Source organism: Patiria miniata, unplaced genomic scaffold (assembly GCF_015706575.1).
Source record: "Patiria miniata isolate m_02_andy unplaced genomic scaffold, ASM1570657v1 HiC_scaffold_7, whole genome shotgun sequence".
NCBI lineage: Eukaryota > Metazoa > Echinodermata > Asteroidea > Valvatida > Asterinidae > Patiria > Patiria miniata.
This window is the reverse complement of record NW_024037074.1, coordinates 3,324,428-3,337,287: the sequence shown is the minus strand read 5'-3', so window position 1 is coordinate 3,337,287 and position 12,860 is coordinate 3,324,428. Positions and strand designations below refer to the sequence as shown.

General features: G+C 40.5%; 1 protein-coding gene across 1 annotated transcript in view; it reads left to right on the top strand.

The window, feature by feature from the left end:
- LOC119746324 (segment polarity protein dishevelled homolog DVL-3-like) overlaps window positions 1-12,860 on the top strand; it is a 65,749-nt gene that overhangs the window by 21,641 nt on the left and 31,248 nt on the right. Inside the window, exon 4 of the mRNA XM_038223206.1 lies at window positions 6,939-7,009. Coding sequence (XP_038079134.1) covers window positions 6,939-7,009 — 71 coding nt within the window. The remainder of the gene's footprint in view (window positions 1-6,938; window positions 7,010-12,860) is intronic.

Here is a 12,860-nt window from a genome sequence, read left to right as displayed (position 1 = left end):
ATTTTAATCCAGAGAAGAATGTGACCTTCCATCTCACTTGCAATTCTTTGAAAGACGACTTGGAATTTGCTTTTCTTATTTAATTCTCGGAGGATCAGCAAGCGAGAGAAAGAAAATGTCAACTTGGGCAGATGGGCGTACTGATGATCGATCTTGCTGCTTAAATGTATCTACCACTTTCATGTCATTCGGTAGCTAAAGTTTAATTTGAAATGACATTTCAACAGAGATGTTTTATTCAAGTTGAAGCCCATTATTATAAGCGAAATACCAGACATCAAATCACATTCAGTAGGCACATTAAAATGTTTTGTTTCTTGTGCCTTAATCTAGGAATAAAGAACAACTGGTCTTTTTTTTTATTCACCCCCAATTTTTCATTTTCAAAAAAACAAATTCTGACATGAATTAACATTCAGTCCAACCGATTTAAAAAAAAATTAACATCTTTCAAGAGGACTTAACTTAAAAAGAGAGAGAGAAAAAAAAAGAATTCTGTACTCCTTTTAAAAGAGGAATTCTCACTAGAAACAAGACAGATTTTTGTATGGCCTTATCACTGTGCCACATCATACCCATGCATCATGCATACAGCACGCTCGTCAAAGGACCACAGTGCTTACAGATTGTGGCATATGTACAATGGACATGTGTACATGTACATCATGGCAGTACATACTATACATGTACATGTACAGGTACATGTACATAGTAGATCAGCAGCCATTCATTACATACATCAATTAGATAAAGAACTTGCAAATTAACAGCGAAAAACCTGTACTGTGATTTTTATGCTGATTCTGTGACTAGTTTTACTAGAAAATTCTCACAAATTGCGATTTGAAATTTAGTTACCGGTAGTTAATAAAAATGGTTAAAGGTTTCAGTGATTTAAGGTTGGATTCAGCAGCTTTAGGGTTAATACAACCTCAAATCACTGAAACCATTAACTATTTTTATATTAACCCTAAACCTGCTGAATCCAACAGGATCCAACTATATTATAAACCCATTGGAGCCTGTTGGATTGAGCAGTAAACCCCTTGAACAAATGTACGTGTACATGTACTATGTACATATTCAGAGTCGGATTCTGTTGGGTACTGGTATTATGCCAAGTTGGACTCTGTTGAATCCAGCAGACAACTAAAAATTAGGCACAGTTGGATTCTGTTGGATTGAGCAGGAAGTAACCATTGGAACCTGTTGGATTTAGCAGGGTAGTCCCAAGGAACCCTTAGGCCAAAAAAAAAAGTCTCCGGTTTCTGGTATGCGCGGGCGTCGCCGTAGCCATGCGCGTCGGCAAAATGAAAAAGGTTTTTTTTCAATGAAAGATGATGTCTCAAAACCGCCAAACTCACTGGTTTGACTGGAATCCTGCTGCTGCACAATTTTAACGTGTTTGTGGATGGGGTTATGATCAAGAATAAGCTTTATGTGGCCTCTCTGGACTCCCATATCATTGCACTGGACTCCCATATAATTGCACTAAGTTTAGTTGGGCACCATTTGCAGTCATCAGCCGACATTTGAGGCAAAAAAAAATCAGGGGAAAAAAAAAGCCGCGTCGCCGCACCAATTTTTGGGCAAGCTCCATACCAGAAAACTGGAGACTTTTTTTTATTGGCATTAGGGGTTAGATTAATAACTTTTATAAATTTGCCCAGTTTCCAGCAAAAATACTGTTTTTGTCCCCTTCCACCCACGATGCACGTGCATTTCATGGTTTTGCGGTTTCTGGCAACGACAGACGGTTTCTCTTTTTGTAGCCACATTGAAATCAACAAACACGTCATCGCTAACTGTACGTCATTTTCTCAGTTTAGTACTAGGTGATATAAATTTAATGCCTAGTAGTTGATGTCAGTGTATGTTTAAACCGATCCAAGGATACATAATTATTGCAGTCATTTCACATCAGTGTACAGCTCATAAATTACAAGGTGTGATTGGCACGGCCCATGTTGACACTAGGCACACACATTTGAATGTATCAAAGTGCAGTCGTGTGACATTGTGTTGTGGGAGCTAGATAAACTGAGAATGTTCCTTGAACCATTATTGAACACATACATGTATAATAATAATAATGTTGTGCGTATGTCGTGCTTTTTATCAAAGTCTCAAAGCGCGTCACGATTATTACCCCTGTTAAAGATATAGTCCATCATTTGTAATTTGTGCATTTTGTCCGTTTGAAGCAACAAAAGTGCTCAAAATCTAAAGAATGGTACTGAACTACTAACCTGATGAAGTTTCAGCTCAGCTTCAGGTGTAAATTCCAAGAAAAACAGCATTCTAGGATCTCAATTTCAAATCAAAAGTTGCTGAATCATGTTTTGACTTGGACCTGAATTCAGTGTCCGAGACACGTTCTCACTGAGCCGATTGCATCTACGCAATGTCGCGCACTGATCCGATGAATTATAGCAACCGGGGGTGCGTGTGCCAATGCTTGCACGCGCTTCGCCGAATAACAAAACGAACTACTAATTTTAATTTCCTACAGTGCATCTTAAGAAGCACCGTTGGAAAGGTCTTCTTTCGTTGATTACTTCAAAATGACAGCTTGCCAGAAAGAATAATTTCACAGGGAGTTTAGTCACCTTACTGTCTTTCAACCAAGTATGTTTTTCAACAATAATTACGCCAGTTACTCTTCGGATAGCTGCAAATGATGGACTATAGCTTTAATCAGGCCAAGAGACCAGTTTCCTGCAACAGCTTAAGAACAGCGTAATCTGGTCTCCCCCTTCACAGAATCACAGGTACCCATTTATGCTCCTGGCTGGCTGGAGAGGGGCAATTGTAATAAAGTGTCTTGCCCAAGAACACAAGCACCCTGTTCCTAAGTCTGGTTTTGGACTCTGTGTAACCATAAGCCACTTTGCTCTATGCACCATATTCATTTCTCCAGCAAGATATTGCATGACTTTGACACGGCTACCGGTATATATAGTTGAAGACATGAAGAATTTTGACTTCTGGCAAAATTTCCGAAACTTGAAAAAAGTGCTTTAGTGTAAAATAACAAGGGAAGCATTACAAATTACAGCACAATTGAAATTACTCCAAATTGATGCCAACATTTTTTTCAAAAAAAAAAATTATTTCAACAGTTTTCCCCCCTCGGTCACCATAAGCAACTGCATACCTCTTTAAACCCCATGAGTGCAAAGCCACACCAAACCTGGACTCTGAAAGGCCAGACAGCCACTATCTCTCTCCCTTATCAGCCCATCCTCGGCACATACTTTCCCAGAATATCCTAGATAAGTGCGTGACAAAAATCGTTTCCAGATTCATTTGGTAGGCCTAGAGCAGTATGCATATCATTATTATACATGTACATGTAACAGCACTGAATTCTATGTAAACTGTAGTGCTTACAGTTTGTATTCATGAGTGTTCTTATTGAGTGTTCCTCTTCATTTTGCAACAGACAAACTTAACCCAAAAGTGCCTCTAAACCTGTTTTTCAGAGAGGGGTAAACCTAGTGTGGACATGGCTTAGTCCACAGAAGGTTTACACAACCTGCATCCTGTGGACCTGTTTTGTTTTCAGGCCCACACAAAGATGGCAAGGTTGGCACATGTAGTTGATGCGGAAACTTGCTTTGATTAATGCGCAGTAGGCCTGTAGACTTGTCAGAGTGTGATTGGTGCACTGAAGCAGTACATGTACAAAATGTACTTCTCACAAATTTGGTAAAAAAAGGCCGAATAAAAAAACCAAACATGTTTCTCGTTCGGGTTTTTGAAGAAAAAAAGGAGGAAGAGCGACTTTTTATTTTTTATGTTTTATGTTTTTCAAGGTGGCCGCCCTTTGAAATTTCCTGCAACCGTTGGTGTTTCCACTATTCAAAGTCACTTTTAAAATGAAAGACAAGTTTGACAAGAGAACTGAACATATTTATAGTGTCATTTAGAGTTGTATTGGTCTACAATGAACAGTTTTAGATGCATTTGCTTTAACCACTGAATTTGTGGACTTTTTACTGCATATTTCAAAAAAAATCCAGGCAGCCTCCAAAAAGGAAGCGGGCAGGGACGAGAAACATGTGTTTTTTTTTACTTCGCCTAATAAGAACATGATCCTCTTCTTATGCTGTTGTTGTCATTGGGCAGGGCAGGTTACCACAATTGTAGCTGTCTCCTTTGGTACAAATGGACATGTACAAAGGCAGATATTACAACATACAAATGTATAGTCATTGAAATTCACAGAAGCAGTTATCACATTACTGCTGGTCTTTCCCTTATGCCCTCCTGACAGCTTTCCCACTAGACCATCAATATTTTTCCCCTAATAGACATTTTGTCCCTGACCAAAAGAAAATTTGCCTTCGCCCTTGAGAAAGCAAGGACTCTGCCTGCTTAGACTCATGTTCACCTGAGCGGTTGTTTCTCAGGAATCAAGAAGAATGGTGTGTTCACTTAGTGATGAATTCACGAATGAATGAGATTGGAATTACACGATAAAAGCCAGCTAGAAATATAATTGTGAGCCAGGGTTGTGCCAAAAATTGGACTTGTCCTGAGAATGGTCGTCTGCTTTACAGATCTTCTGCAGGGGTCACTCACTTCTTGTCTCAGAAGAAACAAAAATAAGTGGGCTTTTAATTTACTAGGGGAAACAGGTGTAACATCTGCCAGATACTGTAGAGAGACTTTGGCGCAGATTAATTATGATTGACAGGTTATTATACCTCTCCGGCCTGGGTCCCCCGTAGTGGCAATTGGCTGAGTCAGACCCCTCGCTCAATCGCACAGAGTTGGAGATCCGCAAAGGTGTAAATTGAATACGAGATTGCGTGGGACCAAGGCCGGTGTTGCGGAATGGGTGCGCGTGTGTTTGCGTCGATATAGGGTAACACTAGCATGGATGATGCGATTGCATGTATCGTGTACCTGATGCAAATTTGTCACACACTAGCAGGATTTTGGTTGCGTTTTGTGCCAAGATGATGCAATGCAGTTCAGATGGGCTGCAAGTGGGCATTTTGTGGCATGCCTCAGACTGGTCGTGTATTGTGTACATGTACCGATAGTTGTGGCTTGAATCTATTCAAGTTTTCTCTACTCCTCACCCAGTCCCTACCCCTAGCTATCCCCATCCCCACCCCACTATCCATCCCCGTCCCCAACCCCACCCCACCCACCCTATCACAAAGACAGAGAGTTCTAAACATGGGGTTTTATTCTCACCCCACCCCCATCACAATGCTGTTATCCCCATCCCCTCAAATCCCCCCATACCCCCTCCCCCAATACCCACCCCCTCCCCCACAGTGTATTTGGGAGAAAGTCATGAGGGTTCAACCCTTTAGTGAAAACTATATTGTTTTAATTTTTTTCTGCAAAATGTAAAAAACATCCATTGTTAAAAATTAAGACATACACAGTACATATTAGTGTACCTGCTATAGTGCTACAAAAAGGCTAGACTTTAAGATATGAAAAAAAAATTAAACCAAAAACACAGTTTGAAAAAACCCCTAGCTTTTAATATCCCCCCCCAAAAAATTTTTTGAAATGAATCAAATTGTAAAAAGTAAGAAGTACCCACATCAAAATGGTCAGCCATAAAGATGTGAGAAATACATTGTAAGTTTGAGTGGTCAAAAACCAAGAGAGAATCTCTAATGAAAACGATTTTTTTCAAGATAATTCCCAGCCTTTCTCCAGACCATGTACACGTGTACAAGACACAATGTATGCGGAATCACCATAGAAACAGAACATACCGGGCCAGTGCCGTCATAACTCAAACTGCCACATCTTTCCAGAATTCACCGACGGTCGTCTGCATTTATATTCCTCATAAATTCACGAGTGAAGCACTTATAAATCTCTTCCATCACGCCAGTGTCTGCGTCCAGTCGAGTACAGCAAAGGGACCTCTGTCTGAGCATAATGTGATGTTTGTTTGCATTTTGCTCACACGACATTCCCTTGAACATGTATTCACACCAATGTGTTGTGTTTGATTTGTAAAATTGCAGAGCTGAAATTTCCCCACTGAAAATGTACAAAAGCTATGCATTCCCGTGAACCTGCACTAGTTATATAGGAGCACAAAGTGTTCTGTTTGATATGAAAACTGCAGAGCTGTGATTTTCCTCACTGAAAATTTACAAAAGCTACATGTATGTTATGTAAACGTACACGTACATGTACATTTATGTTGCACTGGTTAGCCAACATGTACAAGTTCATGTTCTTGTTAATTTCATTCACATTTTACATGTACAAGTAGTTTTTTCCTGTGGCCAGAAATGTAGAAAAGTCAAAAGTAAACCGCCATGATGGCGGACAAATTTACCATATCTGTTCTGCTGTTGGTCCGGTTGGAGCTCTCTACATGTGTATTTTGAGTTACGGAAGAGGGGTTGTGCAGTTTTTTTTTTTTATCCCTAACCCTCTAGGCCCTTTTGGCTAGGAACCGTCCTCAATCCTGCAAAATCCTCCAGTTGCCGCCATGTAAAAATTGGATTCAGCCTCACTCCTCCAAAATTATCTGTTATTTCTTAAATTTTTTCAGTAGAGGGGAGACCATTGCCGCAATCCTTCAAAATCTTCCAACAGTCACTGTTAATGGGTTGAGGCAGTGCCGATGATATTCAGAAGCAGTGCGGATGATATCAAGCATAATGCAGGGCTTAACTATGCATGGTTGAACATTTATCAATGCAGGGTACAGCCTACGAACTCGACACAATGCATCCTCCAAAATGAACCGACATTTTTTTAAATTCAGCATTAATCCTCCAAAAATCCTCCCAAACCCTCCAAAACCACCTGGAGGATTTTGTAGGATTAGGAAAGGTTAAGGTTAACGTTTGAATATTTATTCACATAACATGTACACTGATTTATAAATCACAAAAATTGCTTATAATTTTTGTACCACTTTTATTTTTTTCTTTGCACAGTGCGAATGCACCAGGAAGCACAGACAAACTCAGCGACACAGAAACAGAATCGGTCATCAGCTCAAGGAGAGGTAAACAATCCTGTTGTTTATGTTGTTTGTTTACATACATGTTGTTTATCCGAAATCAGTAAGAATTTCTTGTAATCTGCAAGAAAAGAAGTGTTGGGATTCAGACCTGCCTAACTGTGGATTTAACAATTGATTTTAGTCAGTGGCTTTTCGGTCTGGTTTTCAATTTGGTTTCTGATATAATTTTTTATTCAATTTTTTGTGTGTGCGGATATGTCAACAAATTTGTTTATTTACATACATGTTGTTTATCTGAAACCAGTAAGAATTTCTTGTAATCTGCAAGAAAACAAGTGTTGGGATCCAGACCTTCCCTTACTGTGGATTTAAAATTGATTTTAGTCGGGGGGGCTTTTCAGTCTGGTCTTCAATTTGGTTTTTGATATAATTTTTAATTCAATTTTTTGTGTGTGCGGATATGTCAACGAATGGATATATAATTTGATAAAGCTGGAATTTACATACACCAGGACACCGATGCATTGTTTAGAATCTCCATTCTGTCTCCAAAGCTTTATGCTGAAAATTCTCTTCTCCAGCTAAAGGCTTTTTTTTTTTCAAAATGAGAAAAAAAGAAAGAATTGTGTCAAGTGTTGTGGAAACGTGCCAACTGTCTGCAGTTAGGTGCTAGAAAATCAATCGTGGGCTCTTGAGAGTGTCCCAGTTCGTCTGCTCGTCTGAGTCAGATAAGAATCTGGTGGAGAGGTTTTGAGTCGTCCGTGTGGGCCGCGCCAGAGCCATGCATTGCTTTTGGCTTTGTTCTCTATTTTGTGTGTGTGTGTGAGTTGTTAGACATTCATGGTTGTCAGTTCATGTTCTGTTTGAATGTCTTTTTTGCTATATTTCATGGTGAACTGTTTCGGCAGTCAGCTGATACAGCTTTTGTTTTTCTGCAGATTCCCCCTTCCTTTTTTTTCTCCTTCTGATTGTACATTTTTAAATTGTTCTCGCAACTCCGGGCACCTTTTATCAATTCAATCAACTTCAAACATGTTTGAAGTTGATTGAATTCATGTTTCGTAACCCAAATTTCATGTTTCATGTATCGTGACCCAAATACTGAGGACTGTAATGTTTGCTGAGGTGTACATTACAAGTCTCGTTTGAAATTCGGGACCCAGATATGCAAATTTTTCGGGAAACATGACGGCAATCATCGCTGGCAAAACAATCCTGAGTGCCTCTGCCAACCAGAAAAAAGAAATCTGGTGTGTTTTTTATTTTGAGTGCGTAGAAGATACATCGGTGTCCGTTACACGCCAGACTGGGCCGTTCTGCCCCGGAGCGTACCTTAAACAATTCAGCTCATCCCATTGGTTGAAACCCGAGCGCGCTTAGAACCGTGGGCAACTTCACAATTAGGGCTCAAAAGGGGCACATTAAAAAAAGAGGGGATAGATTTTGATGTCATACGATAGCCGGCAACATACTGGACACCAATATGAGGAAAAGAGGAGGGGGGGGGGGAATTGGGGGGGGGGGGGAAATTGGGGGGGGGGGAATGTGAAACCCACATCAGCAGAGTCTGAGGTATGATGTGTGACCCGTGAAAATAGTGGCAGTGGCCATCAGAATTAAAAGTTACGTTTGTGAACAGTTGGACCACTTTTGACAAAATTGTCAGTCACGCCATATTTTGAAAGTTTCCCTCCTTACTTGTCCAAGAATCAAGTATGCACAAATCTAAACCTTTTGTTCATTTTTAAAAATTATCAAATTACGTTAAAATTATCAAATTACATTTTTTTAAATTAGCAAATTACATGTGCATGTACGTGTTCAAACTAGCTGATGAAATAAGCCTTTTTTGCACATACAGTGCACGTGCGCACATCATGATTCACGATTTAGTTTCCAGAAATAAACAACGCACCACACCGTGCAAAATTATAGCCGGGTACCAACGCAATCAAAGGAAAGATCTTGTTTTGAAACTACTTGTACAATACAAAATTTTTATTTAAGTACATGTATTTAATATTTGAATGAATTTACACAAAACCCTGTAAATTGTGGTTTTGCCCAGCCTGCAAAACAAAACCTTTTTTTAGAAGTGGCCTTTTATTGCCCAGAATAAATGAATGTTTTTGGACTGAAGGGGAGTGAAAACAAGAGAAGCTTTCAAAGTATCGGATGTCCCCAGACTAGTTAGGCGATTGAGTGATTTGGCTGTACATTGGCTGTACATTGGTTGTTGCCCGGACGATTGATATAGCCAGATTTGCTGCTGGATTCACAGGGATTACCAAGATTCAGCTGGTAAAATCAATCATCCGTTTCAAGTGTAATCAGAGCTTATTTTTGTCTTCCCTTGATCACCTTTGTCGAAAACATCAAAGCATGATGACTAAATACATGTGTTTCAGATTTTTTTTTGGGGGGGGGGGCCAAAAGGTCCATTTTTCATAGCCTTGTTTGAAAAATTGGTGGACAGATCTTTATGCCAATTATAGTAGGCTTGGACTATGTTCCAATAATACCGGATATGATATTTTTTTATGTCGAACAATACCGAATGATGGTATGGAAATTTATTTCCGCAATTTTCCCTCTTTGTGTACAAGCATTACATTCACTTGTGTGGACTTCTGAACAAAAGAGGTCCACATAAACCAGGAAGCAGCGACGTTGTGTGGACTTGCCCACGTCCACACAGTGTTTCCCCCTCTCTGGAAAACAGCTTTAGAGGCATTATTGGGTTAGGTTTTCTGTGGCAAAATGAAGAGAAACACTAAAGGGAATCATAGAATCAAAAAATTGGTTGAAAGAGTTTTCACAGTGTGAGTAAAATGATTTTTTTTCACAGGTTTTTCTTAACTACACGAAAACAAAGGAATGTCCACACTACGTATGTAACATAAACATTGTGTGTTCCTATGTGTGCAAAAGCCGTTTTAAAAAAGTTACAGAGACAACTTGGTGAGATCTGCACTACAATACATGTGTGGAGTGGTCATCGTGTCTAGATAAGGTGAAAATTGTGCATCAGACGCATAAACTAAGATCATTACTTCAACTCAAACTGCAGGCTTGCCACATGCTACATGTACATGTCACAATGTTTAAAGCCCGAGTCCATCATTTGCAGCTATCCAAAAAAGTAACCTGCGTAATTATTGTTGAAAAACATACTGGTTGATAGATAGTAAGGGGACTAAACTCCCTGTGAAATTATCCTTTCTGGCAAGCTCTCATTTTGAAGAAATCAACGAAAGAAGGCATTTCCAACGGTGCTTCTTAAGACGCACCGTAGGAAAATTTAAATTAGTAGTTATTAGTTGTTATTCGGCGAAGCGCGCGCAAGCATTGGCACGCACACGCACCCCGGTTGCTATAATTCGTCAGATCAGTGCGCGACATCGCGTAGCTGCATTCGGCTCAGCGAGAACGTGTCTCGGACGCTGAATTTAGGCGCAATTCAAAGCATGATTCAGCAACTTTTGATTTGAAATTGAGATCCTAGAATGCTGTTTTTCTCAGAATATACAGCTGAAGCTGAGCTGAAACTTCATCAGGTTAGTTGTTCAGTATCCTTCATTAGATTTTGAACACTTTTGTTGCTTCAAACGAACAAAATGCACAAATTACAAATGATGGACTATAGCTTTAACTGCTGCAAGTACATGTACATGTACATGTACATGTACCTTCCATGTACCGGTATGAACAGTACATGGAGATCCGCTGTCCTGTATGATAATGATGTGATAGAACCAATGCTAGTTTGACCGAGGTTACGATGATAAGTTGAAAAAATACACATGACCAAGACCAACATGTAACAGAATGGGGATGGTCCGGAAGAATTCTCCCATCCCTTCAAGGCACATTCCATTAGTTTCTCAAGAAAAAAAAAAAGCTCAATTGGTGGGTCTGTATAATGAATGGTTGGGAAGCTGGGTCGGCCGTTACCTCCCCAGAGGGGATGCCCTGCCCTCACCCTTCTTCATTTGTCACTGGAAAAGTATTCCTCCTTTAGGAAGCTTGATGGGGACTGTCATGCAGGAACACCCCTTGTGGTTGGATGGAATGGTCGTGGAGACTGTGGAATGGTTTGATGAGGAACAGGTTCTTTTGATGTTAACTTTCAAGGGACATTCCAAGGCATTAATTAATTAACCCTAGCCTTCCCAAATCCTACAAAATCCTCTTTGCAAAATGGAGGATGTTGCCAAAAATTAATGTGCGGCTGATTTTGGAAGATGCACTGTGTCAATGTCTTGGGCCAGACCTTGTGTTGTTTATGCTCAGCCGTGCATAAATTTAGGCCTAGATTATACTTGAGATCCTCCGCACTGCTCCAGGATGTCACTGGCTCTGCCTCAACATATTATGACAGTGATTGGCGGAGGATTTTGCAGGATTGAGGCAGTGGTCACCCCTCCAGTGACCACATTCAAGAAATAATGGGTGATTTTTTAATGTAATTTTCACATGAAGGCAGATGGAGAATTTTGCAGGATTGAGGTTGCATCCTAGCAAAAATGCCTAGGGAGTTAGGTTTGTACATGGCGTCCCCTCATAGGACACCTTTTTGGCTTAAGGAGTTAAGACAAAAAAGTTTCCCATTTTGTGTTAAGTCATCATCTTAGCAACAAGCACAGTCGGCCCTGTCGGGGTTCGGACCTGTTTTATAGATTCCCTCTCTCATAGTCTGATTGTTGTACAAGTTAAGTGTGTTAGCATCAAGTGAATTGATACAACTTAACGCATTGCATTCTTAACTGGGATCTTCTAAGTTAAATTCTCATCATGATACGCTGTTTAAAACTTGTTCGCATGCTGGCAAAGTCAGCAGAGCCATCACAGCAGTCAAAATCAATCAGGTGACTGTTTTTAACAGTTACAAATGTAAGTACTCCCTGCCTATACATAAAGCAGGATTGGCTGGCTGTGACTGTTTATGTTACTTGACACAGCTTTGCCTTGACTGTAGGAGATTGATCAAGCCAGCTGTACCTACCAGTTACTTGCTTTTGTCTGTTGATGGAATTTGACTAGTCACAGTGCCTACAAGAAATGTGATCTGAGTGTTTGTGACTAGCCTGTGCATGAAGGCATGGCAGGGGAGAGGATTGATTTTCTGACTGTCTGTGACTGTTCAGACAGCAGGAGGGTTAATGGTCCTGGAGTCTGCGTCTGCGCCCAGAGGAAACAAAAGACAATGAGGTGGAGATAGAGTTGTGAATGCAGCTGTTAAGGCTTTGGCAACCCGTTCTGAGCCTCTGTTGTTGTCAGGTGGTACAGGGGTGACAGAGGGTCACATAAACTGTGAGAGAAGCGAGATCTCTTAAATGAGGTGTGAGGAAAAACAGGATGGCAGCTCGTGTAGGTCTAGCGCCGACCTCTGAACTTGTAGGCATGTTATGAGGGGTCTTACATGGACAGCCGAGAAAGCCAGGGATTTAAACTGTTGGTAAACTTCATGGGTTAGACAAGTGAGATCCTGAATCATGCATGAGAATCAAGACTTAGGCCCAGAGGCGTTACTTGGTGGGGGATGTGATACTCCCACACCTACCAGTTCATATTCCTTGGAAGAACTGTCATTCTTGTCGGCAAAATCGGCTAACGTTGATAGCGCCATCTAGTATCAGATTGTGTCCAACCACGTTGACCATAATTGCACAAACCAAATTCCTTCCTTACTGTGAAACATGCTTGCCAGTTGGCGCAGCATTTTCTGCTATAGTTACAATTCTTTGTTTATGTTGATCAGAGCAGCGAAATGGGACATACACATGGAGGGCCTTTGGTGCGTGGCTCTGGGCGTATTGAGGGCAGTACATTGGATGTCAGAGGAGTACATGTTGCTGTATACATGTACAAGTACATGTATACACGGGCAGGC